Genomic DNA, 20,283 nt, shown 5'->3' with positions numbered 1-20,283 from the left:
CGTAGTTGACTTGTGGATCCAGGTGAGGTCAGGGCAATTGATCCCATTGTTGGATCACGAAGGTGGGAAAATTTCATTAATTTGACCTTCAAAGGTGTTGGCAATCTAACAGGCAGCTCTGCCTCGTGACGATTACCACTCCGCCTCAGTCATCTCTTCTGATGTCTCTAATGCTGGCACGACATGCTTTGGCAAGTTTAATTTTCTGAATCCGAATCCGCTTCATTTTCTGAATCCGCTATGTATATTGTTGCAAAGAAAGTAGCGGTTGACTATGCCAATTCAAGCACAAAGGTGTTGACGTTTTCCCATTTCTAGAATTATATACTAGTATTGGAGCTAATATTCTCCATAGTCCTTCGAGTTCACATTAGAGGTCTGAACATGAATGGTGTGGTTGACTTTTATATGTCAAAGGGTTGTTCACACTTGACTTACTGTGCTTACACGGAGTCAACTCTAATCCCTCCATATCACCACCGTCCAATTTTATGCCTTCTCCAACATTCGATTTCTTTTCATTTTTTTTGTAAAAATTCAATGCGTGGAATAATAGAATTATGCATTTGCAATTCTAGAAATGCAGAAAAATCCATTCATCGCTTTCAAGGAAAGAAAACTTGTTCAAGAATTTATTCCAATACTTTTTTGTTTCAACAAAATGTCCTAATTTCATTCATTTTCGTTTACTTTCCGCTTATATGATAGTAAATCATTGCATACGTATTGTAGTCTAAATAAAGATTTTTTAGAAAAAATGAGTTAAGGAAATAGTGATATAATGATATTTGAATCCTAAATCTAATTACAAATAAAATATGTACTTGTTCACACTATAAAAATTGCTTGTTTTCCTAAAGTTGAAAATGAAAACACAAAAAGAGGTAGCAATCAGTAGCATTAAAAAGTTGATATGAATCACGAGAAGATTGCAGTAATATAGAGTACTATAAGAGAAAGGAAAATGAAAACACAAAGAGAGAACATTAAAAAGTTGATTTGAATCACAAAAATCCTTCATAACCATTCTTTCCAAAGCAACACTTATTGGTACAGAATCATGTACATCACTATCACCAAGAATATATTCTAAACTACTAACATCAATATTGCTACTACTAATTTCATCCCAATTTGAATGAAACAATGAATCCTCAACTTCAATTAAACCCTCCATTAAACTATCTCCATTCATCAATTCTTCATAATTCAATTCAACAACCCCTTCAGTTCCCATCCCATTGTCCCTCACCGTTATCCAGCCCTCCTCCGCCGCGGCCGCCGAGTAATCGAAATTCAATCCGTCCCCGATCAAGCACCCGATCCTCCCGGCCGGAGAGTCCGAAGCCGAAGGACTCTCCGTCGGATCTGACGCACAATCCGGAACCTCCAATTCATCCCAAAAGCACTGATCCATCACACTCGTCGGCGATCTCTTCGTCGATTTCCGAACCCCGTTGCTCGCCTCCGCCGCGGCAGAGGCGAGGAACGGGTGCCCTAGCAGCTCCGCGGCCGTCCACCGCTCCTCGGGGTCCCGCACGAGGCACTTCGCCACGAAATCCCTCGCCTCGCCGGAGAGCCACCCCGGGATCGCCGGCGAGTCGCCGGAGTACCCCACTCTGTACAGCGCCGCCGCCGGATCCCTCATCCCCGGCCACGGATTCGCTCCGGTCGCCATCTCGACGATCGTGCACCCCATCGCCCACACGTCCGCCGGAAACCCCTGCTCCTCGCCGCGCGCCGCCTCCGGCGACATATACGCCGGCGTTCCGGCGAATCCGCCGCCGGCGGCGGCGGAGAGCTTCGCGCATCCGAAATCGGCGATTTTCAGCGCGCCGTCGCCGGCGATCAGGAGATTCTCCCCTTTCACATCGCAGTGCACGATTCCGACGCGGTGGAGGTAATCGAGCCCCCTGGCGATCTGATCCGCGTAGAATCGGATCGTGATTTCATCGAGAGAGCCGCCATTGCTTCTGATCAGATCGGAGAGCGTGCCGCCGGAGACGTACTCGAGGAAGAAATTGAAGACGAACTCGTCTCTCTCCCGCGCGATTTCGGAGCCGAAGCATTTCACTATGAAGGGAGAGCAGAGCTGAGAAATCAGAGCCTGCTCGTTGCGCAAGGAGGTGGAGGAAGAGAGCTCCGCTGATTTGACGGCGAAGAGGTCGCCGGAGGCGGTGGTGGCGAGCGAAACTGCGGCGGTGGAGCCGCGGCCGATCACCGGACCCCTCTTCCACTCCATTTAGAGAGAGAATGTTGAATTTAATAAATAAAATTGAAAAAAAAACAGTTGGTTTCCGGTTTGAAATGAGAGTGGTGGAAGTATTTATAGAAGGAAAAAAGGGGAAGTAAGATTAGTTATTAGCTGTATAATCTATATAGGAATTGTTTATAATAAAAGTTGTATATCTAATATCCCTCCTCTCTATTGGGGGATAGATCATAAATTTATAATATAGTAGGCAATAATTAAAATGTAATCAACCTATAATATAAAAAAAGTGTAGTTAGTACTATTTGTCTATATTATTCCATTTGATATAAATGTCTTATATTTTATTAACTTATTTCACTCGTATAATTATATAATAAAAATATATGAATAAGATCAGCATTGCATTAATATTTTTCAATCATATTTTCTTATATTTTCTAAATCCGTTATGCCAAAAAAATAGAATGTATATTGCCAAATATATAAATATGACTAAATAATTTATTGTTTAAGTAGTATAATGCTAGATCAAGTTAAAATAATTCATCCGTTCTAATGAGGGCATTTCACTTTTTTATCCGTCTCAATAAAAATGTCACATTTTATTTTAAGAAATCTTACATCATTATAGAGCTAATTGTATCTTCTTTCTTTGCTATTACTTCAACAAATGTTATTACACTAATTCATTTAATAATTTTTCTCGTTGTATTTAACACATTAATTAGCAACGCATAGTAAAACATCTTTATCCAAATGGATAAACTGTGTTATATGACTAACTATAATATGGCCAAATAATACTAATTGTTTTTATTATCCTTTTGCTACACGAAATCTCCATTAGGTACACACTAATTGAGTAGTAGTACATTCTAAAATCTCATTTACGTTATCCAAAATTGAAACATCTTTTAGCTTGTTGATATGCGAAATCTTCATTAGCTACATATACTAAATAATTACATTCTAAAATCTTATGTTATCCAATAATTGAAATATCTTTATAGATTGTGTTTCACGGGAATTATAATACGATCAAATAGCATTACTCAATTTATTATCCTTATGCAATACATAATCTTCATTAGCTACACACTAAATAACAATACTAGTAAATTCTAACATCTTATCTTTCTAAAATAAACAGTTTTGTTGAAACGAATGAAATACTACTCTCTCGTTCTCATTATAATTGAGTCATTTCCATTTGATCGTTATTTTATATTTCTACATTATTCTCTTATTTATTTTATTTTCTCTTAATTTTAACTATTTATTATGATCCTTTCACATAGTATGATTAAATAACACTATTCATAATTTATTACTATTACAAGTATTATCCTTTTGCTACACGGAATCTTCTTTATATACACCTATCATTATACGAATGCGATTGACGGCCACACGCTTTTCCAATTCTAAATTTCCAATTTCTTCATTTCCCAAAAGGTCGATGCTTGCTTTGGGAGCGAGCCACGTGGCGGAACGGGAGAGGAGCCGACGGTGTTCTTTGTTAAAGAGGAGGGCCCCACAGAAGGCCGGCACGTGAGCACGTGCCGCTATCACCGCTCTACGCAACCAATCAATATGTATAATGTATATATGTTTGATGCCGCCAGGCTCTTTGCGGCGGCATTTAATCAATTTGCTTTAATCTCAATTTTTCTAATTAAGAATATAAAACGTTTTTTAAGTCGTTTTAATTATTGTAATAATTCGGATTTGGGCTAGGTACAACTACCGAGGTTATTGTAGTTAAGTCAACTTGATTGGATGTAATTAGTGAAATATGTGGGGAAATGGTGGGGTGAATGAACCATGATTGTATTTGGGATTTTCATCACATGACTACAGTGAAAAAATTGAGAGACAAAAATGTGGGGTGTCACATGATTTTGTTTAGGGGTATTTTATTTTTATTATTGTGATAATATTAATATTGGAAGATTTATTGTTTTCCGGCACAAACAATGGCATCTGCTGAAAGCAGCTGGAAGATCTGAAGAGATGTGGTCACATGATTTTATTAGGTTTATTGTGAACAAGGAACAGCTTTCATTTATTTCTTAGTTGATATTTATTTTAATTGAGAATATATACATTTTTCATGAGTTATATGTCGTTCACGTGTCATTCTGTTCGATTCATCATATCCTTGTGGGGGATTTAAACTTAGATGATGTATTCTTCTAGTAAGATTAAATATTTGCCATCGAAAAGTTGAAAATAGTTATCTATCATACAACAAATAACGGTTCTCATCTGAACCATTTTCTATATACATTATTACGTATGTACGAAAAGATTCAATTGAGAACATTTCTTACCATGACAATGTAAAATCACTTTCAATCATTGGATCGCGAAAGTCTACGAGGGTTCAATTCATCTCTTGTGACTGGATGTAGTTCATTCGAATAGAATTCAAGAGAATGCATGCAATAATTTCTTATTTTTGATGTATAATTTGAAAATTTCTTATTGCAGCGTTCTTGTGTTTGCACTTTGCACAATATGAAATTATTTTAATTGTCATCAGTGTAATGTATATACATATAACCTTTTAAATATTATTCCAATTAGAGTTTGTGTTTAATAGTATTTATATTTAATTTGTAGTTTTGGTTAAAATGTTACATTTGTTAGTTATTTTTAGAATATTATAATTATAATCTAGGATGCATAGTATAGTAATTATTTAAATAAAAGCAATACATCATGAATAAAATTTGTAGCAAAAAGTATCGTAGTAAAAATTATTATTTTAAGTGATTATTCCAAAAATTTGGTATATGACTTTTTAAAATTCCAAAATATTGTTATAAATGCTCATAATAACCCCCCCTTTTGTCATTTTCATTCATCCCGTATTAATTGTCCATTTTCACTTTTTTACTATAAACGGCAGTATGTCTCATATTTCACAAACTCATTTTACTTACATTGTTTAGTATAAAACTAATATATAAAAGCGAGACTCATATTTCATTAACTTTTTCAACTCACTTTCATCTACATTTCTTAAAATTTGTGTTTCGGAACCAAAATGGACAATTATTAGGGGATGAAGGGAGTATATAGGAGTAATAAATTTTATTTCATAGAAATGTTATTGTAATAATAAAATAAATAGTGTGGCACAATGAAACACGAGAGATTGCAAGACAGATGATCAAAGCCGATATTAGTCGTAATAAACAAACAACAACTTATATAGCATGGCTTAATGAAACACAATTCACAATAAACAAAAAAGCAAATGTAGGGCCACCAATCAGCCACCAAAGCTCAATGTCATAGCTGATCATAATATAAATTCACATGATATACAATAATGTTACATCCAGCAAGAAAAATAAAGATTGGTCCCAATTTACATTTTAGAGTCACAAGAATTAGGTAAAGAGGCTGGTTATTTATGAATCAGTTATTTATTGGGTGCACTTACCGCAATTACTACTATGAATTAATTAATAATCAAAGTAATAGAAACATTTAATGTTTAGAGTAAGGCTGAAGCATATTGTCCTAACAATTAAAAGCAAAGTTGGTCTGAATGCAGTTATAAAGCTGCACATGTTTTAAATTAGGGGAGCCTCAAAATGTAAGGCTGTTTAATCAGCCACGTTATATTGGATCTTCATTTTTATCACATGTTTGGTGTTGGGAAATAAATTGATTAAATCATACTACCAAGAAATATTATTATATAGGAAAAAACCAACTCACAAGTAGTTGGGGTATAGGTTTAGGGGCAGGTGAAGTTGAAAGTCTTGAAATTGCACCTCAATTGGATGAGTGATTAATGTGATATTAAAGTTTGGGCTGCACTAAAGATATGGCGTAGGATATTCAATTAAAACGTAGGTCGATTGCAAGAATTAGGGTTATTTTTAATCCTAAATGGGTTAATTGTATGTAAGATAAAAGAAGTTTGGTCTAATTCTGATGTCACATATCTTTCAAAATTTGAATGATAAATCACGAAGTTTAAAGGAATTCGTAATTATGCCACGACAACTTTGCAAATGCAATGTGGAGTTGGCGTACATGTTAGAAATTTTGGTGATGTATATGTGTATTAATGTGTTGATGTTGTCGAGTAAACGACGTCATTTGGGCACGATAATCTAAAAAAAATATTAATTAAGATTGGACAATTGGAAACTCTAGAATCTTTGTTAATTATCATTCGATTTTGAATGGTGCATGGCAAACCAAAAATGACATATTCGTCGTGATTTTATAGACAATTGACCCTTCTTAAATTATGGCATTGATTTTAATTTCGTGGTGAGATTTAAGTTTGAATTTTTAAGTATTACAAAATGACATATTCGTCATGATTATAGTACTTATCTTCGTTATTCGTTATTCACTTAGTAGTTCGAGTCAAACTTTCTGCATTTGAAGTTGAACTGATAACTCATCACCTATTAGGTTGATTTTGCATCGAAGATAGAATATGAATACATCCTAGATAGTGCATCTGTTGAAATAACGATAGTTTTACGCAATGAGATCAAAGTTTGGAATATAATTTAAGAATAATTCTTTTAACAACATGAAATCTATGTGATGCAATATGGAATGTGCTGGTCATGCAATTATTTAAAATACTACGTTTTGTGGTATAGTTTTAGATAAAAAGTGAATTGTACAGGTAAGATTTAGGTTGGCTGGAATTGGAAATGACTAGATTTCAAGATTGTAAACATCACGTGGCTTGCACATTACTTCATCCATCAAAACCTTTTACTTTGGATGAAAGTTGGTCTTTGAAGAGAGGTTTACATAAATGTGAATATCCATGGACATTATTAATCCTGAATTTGTAACTAAAAACAGCTCAATCCTTATGTAATAAATGTGCATTATGTTATTAATCATAAATTTAGTAGTACTACCTTGGAGTAACTATGATGCCACTACTTATTTTGTTTTGTTTTTTTTTTTTTTCACTTGGGGAAAGGGGAGTAGTGGGGATAAGTGAGGTGAGGAAAAAAACCGAAACACCGACTTTATTGCATTAAAAAAATATCGAAAATATCAAATTTCAGTGTACCTTGATTTTTAGTTATTAATTCAGTTTGATTTAAGAAAAACTAAACTGAAAGTTAAATGTTCATCGTTGAGTAATATAATCACATAGAAGGAAAAAGTCCCAATATATTCACATTGAATTTTTATAATTGATGCATCACAATGTATTTTATTAGTATATGATAAATCTAGTTTGCAAGAGGAGGTTCCAACATACGAAATGATAATAAAGAAAGATTCTTGATCATGGAGTGCAAAAGCAAATATAATCGCAACCGCCCAACTATTTTGAGCCAAAAAGATAAAGTGGGCGTTTAACAGTTTAGATGATGCCCCTTGTGCTTAAAGTTATGGCAGGCGGTGATATTCATCAATATATATATCATCATGTTTTTATTTTGATTCTGTTTTTGGATATAAAAATTGTCATGTTGAATATATATGATAAGTTTTCAGATAATATATTAAATTAGAAAGAGCACAAATGGCCGGAAAATAATTAAATTTTATGTCATAAAATCAGTCAGAAAAATCATAAAGTTTGAATTTGATTTGGTCTACTAAGTGTAATACATTGTTGAATTATTTCACAACCAAACAGACATTATTTTTCCCAGAACTAAAATAGTATCAAAAACGAATCTTGTTAGATTAAATTAGGTGGACTTCCTTTACATGAATCCTTCCCTTTCCACTTGAAGCTGATCTGTGACGTTGCACTCATGAAGAAAAGCACAATTAGTTTTATATTGGCAGCTTAATTCCTTCCTTTAACCCAATATTTGCTTTATCTTTGCCTAATTAACTAATTTTGGTTAGCTTTGTGATGAATAAACATTACAACCTCTTGAAGTCACCTAACTTCTCTAATCAACAGCCACAAATTTTTTATGTAACTAACCACCAACTAAATACCAATTACTAACAAACAAAACACTTGTCAAGTATACGTGACTAACGTGTATCAATTGTTTCAGTGTAAATGAGAAATCGTTATTAATCATTTTTATTAAAGAAAACTTTTATTGGATGAATGCAGCACTTAAGTTTCTCTAGTTACCTTTTATCGAGCCAATTGACATTTTTCGGTAGTCATTAAAGGGAGACACACTGTCAATGCATATTCTTATTGGATGTGAATCATAGGGCGGCGGATGCAGAAAAAAAATATCCACAGGTGCTGAAATTTATAAATTTTGTTTTAAAGTATATTTTTGGGTGTTTTAAATCATTTGTAAGGCGTTTACACAATAATGTACACTAAATTTAGATATATTTCAAAATTTTAAATTTTTTAATATAATGTACACATGGCTTCGCCCCTGTGTGAAGCAGTAGCACCTAAGTTCGACTCTCACAAAGACCGAAAATTTTAATTTTTTGAACTCTACTACGAGTTCATCTATTTTACTTGCTCAATGCAATGTTATCACAATCCCTAGAAAATGTAGTTTTCATGAGAACTTATTTCTATGGGGACTAACTTAAAGTTTAATTATTTCATAGTTGTTTGGATAAATATCGATAGATAACTGTAATCATAAAAAACAAGATTTCTTAGATACATATTTATTCCTATAGTAATAAATTTATTGTTTACTATTTGCATAAGAAACATTATTTTATAATATGCCACAAGTTGCTAATTTCTATAGTAGTACTATTTTAATCTCAAATTGTAATGTGTTTCAAAAGGCCCATATTGTTCTGAAACAAGGAAATATGGATTGGTTATTTGAGCTTCAATGGACTCTAGTATACTTCGTATACTACTCATATAAATATATAACCAAGTAACAAGCAAGCCCAACAATATAAAAAATTAATGGCCTAAAACTAAGAAGCCCAATGGGTCATGATGGATTAAACTTTAAAATTAAAATAGTGTCATAAAAATCGAATATATCTTTCTTATAAGCATATATTATATATTCGAAATAATATGAAAATTTTACGATATTTATACTGTTGAAATTTGAAAACTACAAATAAAATAATTGTTAAAAAGGTGGATCTCTACTAGACAAATTAACTTTAAAAAAAAACAACAAATAGTAAAACTAATTTAATAAAATGGTCGTATGTCGAGGCAAGGAGATCACTCTTCCCGTAAGACAACATTCGCCTTAAATAGCCCCCAATATAGTGTATTTGTCTCTAAACGTAATACTACAATTTATTCTGGCATATAAAAGCGATTTAAACCCGAGAATTACTAGAGAACTTGCCATGAAGAACAAAATGACCTAACAAATGTCTAATAATCTAGCCGTATCAAAATCTGATGACAACGGTTATAATCACCAAAAGGCCAAGGCTTTCTTTGAAGCTGAAAGACCAAAACCCTTTTGGCTTTGAGATTTTCCCAACATATGCAAACAAAAATATGCATATTTAGTGGAGATAAACCTAACAAATATGACTTTAGAATTGTAGATAACACAAATATTTCTACCATCCATAGATAGTATAAAACCACTAAAGTTTGTGAAGAATAATTGAGTATGATTGGAAAGCCCACAGAAATAGAACGAAACCACGACACACACTTTCCAATTTTCGATTGGTAAAGCAATATCAATACTCTGACAGCCGACTCGCGGGGATAAGATATATACATAGATATACTCTCCAATTAAAGAAACAAAAATGCAAAATATAATGAGACAAAAATCTAATTAACCGTTTTCTAAGCCAAAGTTGATTCGATCGTGAAATAGAAATATAGTAATGATTTGACAATTTTTACCCAAAATATTCACAACCCATATATGTTTTGAAAATCATATCTTGGGATGGATATAAATGGGGGTAGGTGTAGAAAATAAAATATTCATAGAGATTCTCACTGAGTTTTTTTTCTTAGCTTCACACACATGTATATGTGATATTGTGATTATGTAATTTGCGTTAATGTAATAATTATATACTCCGTCTATCAATAAAGATAGACTCTTTTCTTGAGCTGCACGAGATTTTATGTAATTTATTTTGATTGTTAAATGAAAAAGGTAAAGTAAAGGTGTTTACATTTTTATTAATGAGTTATATTAATTGAGGCAAACTAAAAAGGAAAGTGAGTTATCTTCAATGAGCGAGACATAAAAACATAAAAAGTAATATTTTTTTTTCTCTAACTCATTTTTGTCTTTTGTTATGTAATTTCAGTCCTTCTTAATTATTCAATCTTAATCTGAATATAATTTTAACAATTTGAACAGATTCGATAATAGAATACACATAAAATAGGTTGGCAGGGGCTTAAGTCCCTCCCATAATGCGTGTCCATAAATAGATTTAAAGTACTATTAAAATATTTTGATGTTGCAGTAACCTCATAACAATAGTAATACTGAATATTTTATTTAAGAGTATGATAAATAATTGTAGCGATTCGGAACTTTAAAAATCTTATCAATTTTATTTATTTCAGGAAACAACTCGAAATATGAGTCTATTCAACCATTCACTTCATAAAACTCTATAAATAAAATAACTGTAGTTGATTGCATGGTTAAGAAAATCTAAGTCATCATTTTTTTTATCAAAGTCTAGTGTGTCATGCTAAAACTCAAGAAAATGTATTTGCCCACTTTTCGATTCAATTCCGGTCTAATTTAGTCACATTGCTCAACAACTAAAAGTTACTACTAATAGTGATTAATTATCATAAGAAAATTACATGATCCAAAAGAGGAAAAGTCTGCAAATGGATAAAATGAAGACATCGAAGTACGAGAAATAAAACCAATCCTTATCCCGATCAACATCAAACCTCAACTCCATCCAGTTTCAGTATAAAACCATTCCAAACAAATCATATCATATCATACAAAAATGTTGGCTATATTTCACAAAGCGTTTGCTCATCCGCCGGAAGAGCTGCGCAGCCCCGCCTCCGACAAGAAGGCGGCGCAGCTGCCGCAAGACACTCTCCGAACCTTCCTCACTTCACATCCCAACAACGCCTTCTCCATGAGCTTTGCCGATGCTGCTGTCCTCGCTTACGTCACACCCCTTAACCATTCCTTGCTTCATCAAAATCAAAGGTACCAAATTAATCTACTACTATTTTAATTTTTTCAATAATATAAACATTATATTCAATTGCAAATTACCTCTCTCATCAAATTATGATAGCTAAGAAATTATGCACGGAAATACTGAATTTTATTTTTTTATAAATTTATGATATATGAATCAAAGTAAATGTCTCATGTAACACGGGAAGCAGGTTGTTTTGTGGATACGACGACGTATACTGCCTTTTCATGGGGAGTTTGAACAATTTATGTGCACAAATAAAGCAATATGGATTGTCGAGAAACAGCAACGAAGCTATGGTTGTGATCGAGGCGTACAAGACGCTACGCGACCGAGGTCCCTATCCGGCCGATCAAGTCATCAAGGATCTCGATGGCACCTTCGCCTTCGTTCTTTACGACAGCAAAGTTGGAACTGTTTTTACTGCCCTGGTAATTAATTTCTTTTTTAATTAAACTCTAATTTTGTAGATAACTAAATATCCTGCTTCGAAATCCACTGATTTCGAAATGTATTAGAAAGTGGGTGGACGTCCGAGGTACTTTAATGGGTGACAATGATAATAATTTGTAATTTTAATTAGTCACGACGGTGTTAATCATAACAAATCGAAGATATTTGTGGCATAATTTTAATTTAATTAGGCTTGATCATGATCTAAATGATAATTTTGTTTTAGGGATCCAACGGTGGAGTAAAACTATATTGGGGTATCGCCGCAGATGGATCGGTGGTGATTTCCGATGATTTAGATGTGATTAAAGCCGGTTGCGCAAAATCATTTGCCCCATTCCCCACAGGTATGATTATTAATTTTTATAATGGGATATTCTGAAATATTGAAAGAAAAAAATTATTTTAGTGTCGATTATAATATGACTAAATAACACTACTCGTTTAGGATGCATATTTCATAGTGAAGCGGGGCTGATGAGCTTCGAGCATCCGATGCATAAGCTGAGGGCGATGCCGAGGGTCGACAGCGAAGGCGCGATTTGTGGGGCTAATTTCAAAGTCGACTTGTACTCGAGGGTCAATAGCATTCCTCGTGTGGGAAGTGAGACCAATTGGGTCGACTGGGCATCTCACCAGTCTTGAAATTACTATCATCCATAAATATGTTTTAAATAAATCAGAGATGTTAGATTGGAATGTTGATTTTGTGTTTATTGAATTAATTAGAGGTAAAGTGAATCGTTCATTTTATTAGTGGGGTTTTACAAAATTGAAAAAATCTCTGGTCTCATGGATTAGGTGCGAATCGGATTTGAATTTACTTGAATCCACTTTGAAACAGCACGCTCCGAAATAAGAGTTGATGAAGAGGTGAACATAATTAATTACTAGTATTATATTTACTTCTTTTTTTAAAAAAATTATTTTTCAGTAGGAAGGATATTGAGAAGGTATTATCCCTTTTTTAATTTTAAAAAGATATATTACTCACCATATTTAGGTAAAAAATTAATCATGTTTGTTTGCCTTTTCAAATTTATCTGTTCATTACCTTTTTCAGAAAGTACTATACTATAATTATTTGTTTGGAAAGATATTATATCTTCTTTTAATTTGAAAGTATACATTTAGCATTTTTCATAGAAAAGGTAAAATTTAAGTTATGTTTATTTGTCTTTTTAAATCTACTATAATTATTTTTTTAAGAAGATAAATAAGAAATTATATATTTTTAATTTACATTTTATCCTTAGAGATCTCTAAAACATGACACATTGTGGATTCACGTCTTGCCTTAGGTGTTGGAATCATATCACAATGTATATTTTAGAAACTAAATTACTTTGTATAATTAATTATCACAAAATTCACATCCACAAAGTATAAATTCTGCACACGTCATTTTATTTGTGATAATCTGTTATGTACAAAGTAATAACACCCCATGTTCTTTAGATTGGGCTTCAGATGGCCCAAATTGAGGCAGTTTGAAAAGGGCCGAAATGTAATTGAAAAAGTTAGAATTTACTGAAAAAAATTTGTATAATAAATTAATTATTGTTATAATAATAATAATAAGGCTTAATAAGGCTTCAGCTGTCATATAATCAATTTATATTAGCCCTTTCTAAGAAAAAGTTACAAGCCTTGATTGTGGCATCATATGAAATTCGGGGTAAAGTCAGTCACAAAATCATATTATGAGTCAATTAAATTTGTAGCACTTCGGAGTTTCATTTGAATTAGATGATGATAATTTAGAGTCTACAATTCTGATAACTAGTAATAATTGAAAATTTGTCAACCAATTCTATTAAAATTGGTGCTACATCTCATTATATGTATTTTAGGGGGCTAAAATAGTGTATTTTAATGTTCCATAATTTATGATTTCTATAAATATTCTTTAGCAAAATATAGTTATGACGCCCTATCTAGTATCTCCAGTCGGTGAAGTTGTTATACTTTAGGGATGAGGGTGACAGCAGATTTTTGAAACTTTTGTGAAATGTAATTGACTATATTCATGCAGATACAGAAAGTAATTGGAATAATGATGAAGTAAGACAAAAATAGTTGAGGTATTAATGACAATTTTCCGTTTTTAAAAGTGGAAATGTGAGTATCATTCATCAATTTGCCATTTTTAAAAATAAGAATATGGTATCATTGTTGTGAGACTAAAAAAGTCAATTTGCCATTAAAAAAAATGGAAATATGATATCATTATCATGTGTATTCAAAATTTCAAATAATTACAATTGTAAAAGTATTATTTCACTTTATTTTTAATTGTAATTACTTGATATATCACGTGGCAATATGTCTGGATTGCTAAATTTTTACTCATTTTTGTGTGACAAAAAGACTATCATGCATTGCTCGACATTGCCTACAATGTTAACGCAAAGATAATTAACAAAACAATTTGTCCGACGTGCCGCACTCACTCCGAAACCCGTCTTCACATTGCTATCAATTTAGAAAAAAACAAAAAAGATTGTTTTTTTTTTCTATAGAAAAAATGGTAACGTCTTTACGTTTAAACTTACCCTATTAGATTGGGTGCAATCATTCAATAATAAATTAAAAACCTACATGAAATCTCACCCGTACCATTAACTCAGATGTCGATTTACCGCTAAAACTCTCAATGAAGTTCGCCACGTGATTCTCTTATTGACAAATATGATCAATATCCACTCCCGTTATTACATCACCTGAATGCTTTTAAACAATCCATAACACTTAAATCCGCTTACATATCATTCAATATGCGCGCAAAAGTCAAATTACCGCTTCCTGTAATTGGGTCCCTTCACTCTCTGAGACTCACTCCTAACTCGTCTTCATTTTACTCTCGGAATTTAAAAAACATTACATGTTTTTTCGTATCGACAAAAGAGTAACGCCTTAAATGTTTAAACATGCTCTAAAATTATTTGATCATAAATTTACAATATACTTCAAGATCATCAATAAACATACTCTAAATCAAACACAATCATTCGATCATAAATTCACAATATACTTCAAGTTCATCAATTACTATTAATTCACATGTCAATTTCGCATTAAAACTCGCACTAAATTTTTCAGCTGATTCTCTTCTCTATGAATATGATCAATCTGTGATCACAGATCGAATGCTCATTGGGGAATACAACGACACTTGACTTGCATAACCCACCATCCATTCATGCAACCATAAATTCCGATCCATCACGCACAACCCACCATCGCAGTGCAGTCTACGATCTTTTTCAATCGCCGAAACACACACGCAAACAAAAAGATCAGCGAGAATTTCACGGTTTGATAAATTATGCAAGATCGAATCACACAAATTTCGTCCGAGTGGACCAATTCTTCTCAATCTCTGAACAATACCTGAGACTAATCATAGTCTCATCAATAATATCGAATAATCAAACACCATACACACGTTTAGCATACACATTAATTTAGTATAACCAATAATCACACAATTAAATATACAAGAAAGGCAAGAGTCCTTTTTATCCTTCTTTTCCTTTTTTCCTTCAATGAAGACCTAATGAGATTTACAGAGATGATCCGAACTGCTAAAGTGGGCGCGAAGCCCACAAAGAAACCCCCTCTCTCTCCTCTCTCACTCTCTACTTAAGCCAACGAGTTTCACTTCACAGCATAACTCCTTCTGTTTATTGAAATTTCCTACCTATTTTATATCAATTCCTCTTCTCCAAATCTCCTTGTATATCTATCTATCCCTCTTTTCCTTCTCAATCCGTGTTTTCCTTCAACAACGGGGCGAAATTGAACCGTCTTTCATAAGCGAATTTCGTCTAATTTCATCACTCCGTCGGCCCTAGTTTCATTTCCTCGAATTTTGTGTCTGTGCTTTGTGTTCTCGGAGCCGATCTCTATGGAGTCGCCGACGCCGGTCTCGCGATACGTCGCCCAGCGCAACAAGTAATGGTTTTTTCTATTGGGTTTTCATGATTTTTTAATTTTTCTGTGTTGATGCTTATGATGGTCAGGAAAAGGGTGTTTTCGTCGTCGTCGGTGTTTGAAGATGATGTGGATGATGTGATGGAGATACCTCCTCCGCCTTCTTCGATCAATCGCGGCTCGAGGTCGAAATCATCGAAGAAGAAAGAGGTTTAAGATTGTTTTTGATTTTTTATTCAATTTTGCGTTGTAATTTGTTAGGGTTTTGTTGTTGATGGTTTGTTCTATTGGTTTAGGGAATTGATTTTCGGAATTGAGATTATCTGAGCTGTTTCTTTGTTTGATTCTAGTAAATGCTGAGTTGTGTGTGGCTAATTGATATTAACAGGAGGATAAATAGATAAATGTTTCTGTCTTGTTTGGTGCTATTGTGAGTTCATTCCTATCTGTTTCCCTAATTCAAAATAGAAAATGCTTTTATCACGTTCGTCGTATCCGGACATTTCTTTGATCAAATCCCTGTAGAATCACTAGGTTGTGAGGAATGTTTGTCAATGCCAAGAACTAAAAGATGATTAAATCTTTAAAGATAGAAAAAGTGAGGATCGAGTGGAAACATAAATACCGAGCTGTTTCTTAGCCGTTACATTGACACCTTTGAAAGATTCTCCGCTGTCTTTTGCTTTTTTTCGTCATGTTATGAAAGTTTCCGTCTAGATCTAGATATGGTGCTTGTATTAACTTTCTCGAGGCAACTTCTGAAGCCACGTGGCATAGCATATCGATTGGCGGTGGGATTAAGCTGTACTGCTGTAGCGGAAAAACCGTGTGCTTGAATCTAATCAGTTTCCCTTCTTGCTAGCTAACAGGCATTGTACACTCTTCGAATAGATTATTATTAATAGATTCACCCGAAGATTTGTCATAGCATGCAATGTACCTAAAATGGTAGTGTTTGGTACGGTTTAATGTACTTTTGGTTATATATTCAATTTCCTAATTTAGATAAAGTGATTCGATCATGTCATATCGCAATCCCATTTGTCTAAATTGGCTTAGGTTTCCTGTTATGGCGTTACACAATTCTTGCACATTCTTGTACTCCATGTGTTATCTTTTAGACATCCTTCTTTGCACTACATTCAAATATATCATATGTTAATAAACAGTGAGTGAGATTTTCAATATGGGTGTGCTGTTGTTGTTTTATTTTTTATATATCTCTGTTAATAATTTTCCAAACATCATGTCTTAACTTCCATAATTCCAAACTTGCAGAAGGTGATTTATAATGAAATAATAGATGTCGACCTCGAAGAAGATGACACCGATGCGTTGCACTTTGAGGGGAAAGGCAAAGGAAAGGTACTTCAGAGTTCTCACTAACACATATAGCTATAACTTTATCCGGCCGCCTCTCTCTCTATATATATCTCTATAAATGTATATTTACTTTAATCCTGATGTGCAGGAAACTTTGTTGGATTCTTCGCCGAGCCTTCGTAATTTAACAATTGATGGATCTGGAAGTGATACTCCGAAGTCAAAGCATGAAACTGTTGATGATTTCAATCACAATATCTCTTCCGGGGAGGATGACTTCATGGATAAATACTATGATGACATCGTATATGATGATTCCGCATTCTTGGAATCACATTTTGATCATATGAATATTCCGCCTGGAGTTGAAGCACCATTTCCTTGGTTATCAGCTAGTTCAACTTCACAATTTGAGTTTAACGATGCTAATATCGCTCAAGACTCGCACGTGCACCAGCCGTCGCAATTCAAAATTCAGGCTGGTGGTCGGACAATAACGTCATCAAAGATGATGGGTGGTCAAGCAGCGAGCCAGAACCCGTGGTCTGGATTTGGTCCCAATGTAAAGAAAACTGCGACTCCTTCCAGTAGCAGTACAGATCATTTTGCTTGGAAATACCCTTATGGTTCCCTGCCTCCTGGTAGTAGTTTACCATCTTCAAGGACAAGCAAAAGGTCGCGTGTCAGTGCAAGTTCAACCAATTCTTTTTCTTCAGCAAAAGGGTTTGGAAGTAGTTATCACAGCAGCGGCTATCCAACCCCAAACATGCATGCTATTGCACCGGGAGTGGGAATGCACATGCCTATGTGGTCAAATCCACCCCTGCAAATCTCAGAACCTCCTATTGACCCGTCTACATTTGCGTCTGGAATTTCATATCTGCCCATGGTGCCAGATTACTCTAACAACCATATGACACCACCTTCTGCCAGATTAGATAAGAGAAGTGCGGATGAGATACAACGGGACTTTGTATCTTTCAAGAGCTTTGATATCGTTGACGATTATTCGGATCACCACTTCGCCAAACATGCTCCCTCATCAAGAGTGGTGCGTGCATTTTTTTTTATCCTTTTATCCTTTCCTCTCTTGTCTGATCTATGTTCGGATCGGGGATGTGTGTGTTGTGGTGTTTTGACTTTGCTTTTTTTTATTTATTTAATTAATATCATCTGGTACAGGCACAAAAGAACTGGGCGAAGAGAATCCAAGAAGAGTGGAAGATATTGGAAAAAGACTTGCCAGGTATCGTGCACCGATTGGGCAATATATTTCATGTTTTTGACTGTTAATTTAGCACATTTAATATTTTGTTAGTTTGGATAATCCTACTCTTGTTAGTCGGAGTCATATACACTAAGTTTATTTTGTATATGTATGCCACCATTTTCTCATGTTTGTTTCGGTTATTGTGAATGTACCATCTCTGTGCATTCTTGTGCTGTTGCTCCAATAGATACGATCTTTGTGAGGGCGTACGAATCAAGGATGGATCTTTTGAGAGCTGTCATTATAGGAGCCGAGGGAACTCCATACCATGATTGTCTGTTTTTCTTCGACATAATGTTTCCCAGCAATTATCCCACTGTTCCTCCGGTAAGTTTCTTCGTGTAAGCAGATGCTGTGATGTCAATATACTAGTTACTTACTCGCTTCTATTGTTTGACAGAAAGTCCATTACCATTCCGGTGGCCTTCGTCTGAATCCCAATTTGTACAATTGTGGAAAGGTATGCCTGAGCCTTCTCGGTACCTGGGGTGGTAATGGCCAGGAGAAATGGATTTCTGGAGTTTCAACGATGTTGCAAGTTCTGGTCTCGATTCAGGGGTTAATTTTGAATGCCAAACCCTATTTCAACGAACCAGGCTATGCGAACATGGGCGGCACCAAGCAAGGTGAAGAGAAGTCGTTGGACTACAACGAGAGGACTTTCATGTACACCTTGCAGACGATGGTGTACGCCATGAGAAGGCCTCCGAAGGTAAAGACCGAAGCTTTACTTATCTCATCATGTTACTTAAATCTCTATCTACTGTTGTGGTGTATCTGATTTGCATTCTGGCTACTGTAGCATTTTGATGCATACGTCGTGGGCCACTACTGCAAGCGTGCCCGAGATATCCTGGTGTCGTGCAGAGCCTACACGGATGGAGCTCAGGTGGGGTGTCTCGTGAAAGGGGGCGTTCAGGATGTGGACGAGGGCGACAAGAGCTGCTCGAGGGAATTCAGGAACAACTTGGCAGGGTACATCACGACACTCATTAACGAGTTTACTAATATCGGAGCCAAGGATTGTGAAGAATTCCGGGCTATAGCTCAAAAGGCGACTGGGCCCGCTCCCGGCGCTCCCGGGGCTGGGAGATTCTACATGTAGGCTGCTGATCTGATACTTGTCTTTGGGTTTTTCTTTGCAACTGATTATTTATTTCAGAAACAACAGTTGGCATGATCCTAGACTGATCTTTTTTGTTTTTGTTTTGATAATAATAGTTTTAATTGTTAATATATATCTTTTGCTGCGGTTTACTTAAACTGCAACCAATCTTCTGTGTGTTATATACGTTCAAATTTCTTGAGGATGCTTTATTTAGGGGAGAGAAAAAACTAGTACTCCATATACCATAGAAATTGTGTGAAAAAATAGAAAAAATTACCATTCGAATGCTAAACTCTAAGATCCATAGCTCTTCCAATTGACTATTGATAGTAGTTGATACTACAATTTTATTGCAACTCGAAGATTCATAACACTTTCATAGGACTATTTTTTTACTCTAAATTTGAATATTCAAAGCTCTTCTAGTGGACTAATGATAGTAGACTACAGTGTTTTATTGTAAAAGTGATAAGTCGGAAGAGAGAAAAAAGTACTATTATCGTTGGTGAAGGTAGATTAATACTGGAAATAAAAAATAGAAAAAAAAGTGATGTCATAAGATTTATTTTATAAATTGTGATTTGTATGATTATAACTTGAATTCTATAGTAAAGCTGTGTATTAGTACGATCCAAAGGTATTTTGACCTTCAATAATTCTAAATAAGTTATTTGTTTGAATTAAGTCATTTAAAGATCCAATTTTCAGTACAATTATTATGGCCAATTAACTAACTATTGGATTAAACAGGAAATTATTTGGTTTGTATTAATCTCATAACTCATAAGCTTTCAATAATATTAATAAAGAATATCCCCACTAAGGAGTATTATCATTGCTGTTATAATTATTTGTAAATTGCACCAATGTGATTATTCTCGAATA

The 20,283-nt window shown here is 34.4% G+C and overlaps 3 protein-coding genes across 4 annotated transcripts; 2 read left to right on the top strand and 1 right to left on the bottom strand.

The window, feature by feature from the left end:
* Window positions 1-805: 805 nt before the first annotated feature.
* Window positions 806-2,310, bottom strand: LOC125189218 (mitogen-activated protein kinase kinase kinase 18-like). Its single transcript, XM_048086506.1, has one exon. The coding sequence runs from the start codon at window positions 2,240-2,242 to the stop codon at window positions 806-808; it is 1,437 nt and encodes a 478-aa protein (XP_047942463.1). The 5' UTR covers window positions 2,243-2,310.
* Window positions 2,311-11,080: 8,770 nt separating this feature from the next.
* Window positions 11,081-12,514, top strand: LOC125208201 (stem-specific protein TSJT1-like). Its single transcript, XM_048107787.1, has 4 exons — window positions 11,081-11,313; window positions 11,499-11,739; window positions 11,988-12,108; window positions 12,210-12,514. Exons 1-4 carry the CDS (start codon window positions 11,102-11,104, stop codon window positions 12,404-12,406), a joined length of 771 nt encoding a protein of 256 aa, XP_047963744.1. The 5' UTR covers window positions 11,081-11,101; the 3' UTR covers window positions 12,407-12,514.
* A 2,801-nt stretch (window positions 12,515-15,315) lies between these two features.
* On the top strand, window positions 15,316-19,563 carry LOC125201284 (probable ubiquitin-conjugating enzyme E2 26). Of its 2 annotated transcripts, none has more exons than XM_048099333.1 (8): window positions 15,316-15,718; window positions 15,793-15,907; window positions 16,976-17,062; window positions 17,169-18,071; window positions 18,203-18,266; window positions 18,478-18,617; window positions 18,691-19,002; window positions 19,093-19,563. In XM_048099333.1, exons 1-8 carry the CDS (start codon window positions 15,672-15,674, stop codon window positions 19,393-19,395), a joined length of 1,971 nt encoding a protein of 656 aa, XP_047955290.1. In that variant the 5' UTR covers window positions 15,316-15,671; the 3' UTR covers window positions 19,396-19,563. The 2 variants fall into 2 exon arrangements, with proteins under 2 accessions (XP_047955290.1, XP_047955289.1); XM_048099332.1 differs by having other exon boundaries at window positions 15,787-15,907.
* The last annotated feature ends 720 nt before the right edge of the window (window positions 19,564-20,283 follow it).

The sequence above is a fragment of the Salvia hispanica genome, chromosome 1 (genome assembly GCF_023119035.1).
Source record: "Salvia hispanica cultivar TCC Black 2014 chromosome 1, UniMelb_Shisp_WGS_1.0, whole genome shotgun sequence".
NCBI lineage: Eukaryota > Viridiplantae > Streptophyta > Magnoliopsida > Lamiales > Lamiaceae > Salvia > Salvia hispanica.
Note: the sequence above shows the minus strand (reverse complement) of the source record. Positions and strands in the feature narration are given on the sequence as shown.

Excerpts from the sequence above, each read along its gene's own strand:
- LOC125189218 (XM_048086506.1), bottom strand. The coding sequence starts at position 2,242 with ATGGAGTGGAAGAGGGGTCCGGTGATCGGCCGCGGCTCCACCGCCGCA.
- LOC125201284 (XM_048099332.1), top strand. The coding sequence starts at position 15,672 with ATGGAGTCGCCGACGCCGGTCTCGCGATACGTCGCCCAGCGCAACAA. Across the intron at positions 15,719-15,786 it reads TACGTCGCCCAGCGCAACAA|GAAAAGGGTGTTTTCGTCGT; the intron begins GTAATGGTTTTT and ends TATGATGGTCAG. Across the intron at positions 17,063-17,168 it reads AGGGGAAAGGCAAAGGAAAG|GAAACTTTGTTGGATTCTTC; the intron begins GTACTTCAGAGT and ends CCTGATGTGCAG.
- LOC125208201 (XM_048107787.1), top strand. The coding sequence starts at position 11,102 with ATGTTGGCTATATTTCACAAAGCGTTTGCTCATCCGCCGGAAGAGCTG. Across the intron at positions 11,740-11,987 it reads GAACTGTTTTTACTGCCCTG|GGATCCAACGGTGGAGTAAA; the intron begins GTAATTAATTTC and ends ATTTTGTTTTAG. Across the intron at positions 12,109-12,209 it reads ATTTGCCCCATTCCCCACAG|GATGCATATTTCATAGTGAA; the intron begins GTATGATTATTA and ends CTACTCGTTTAG.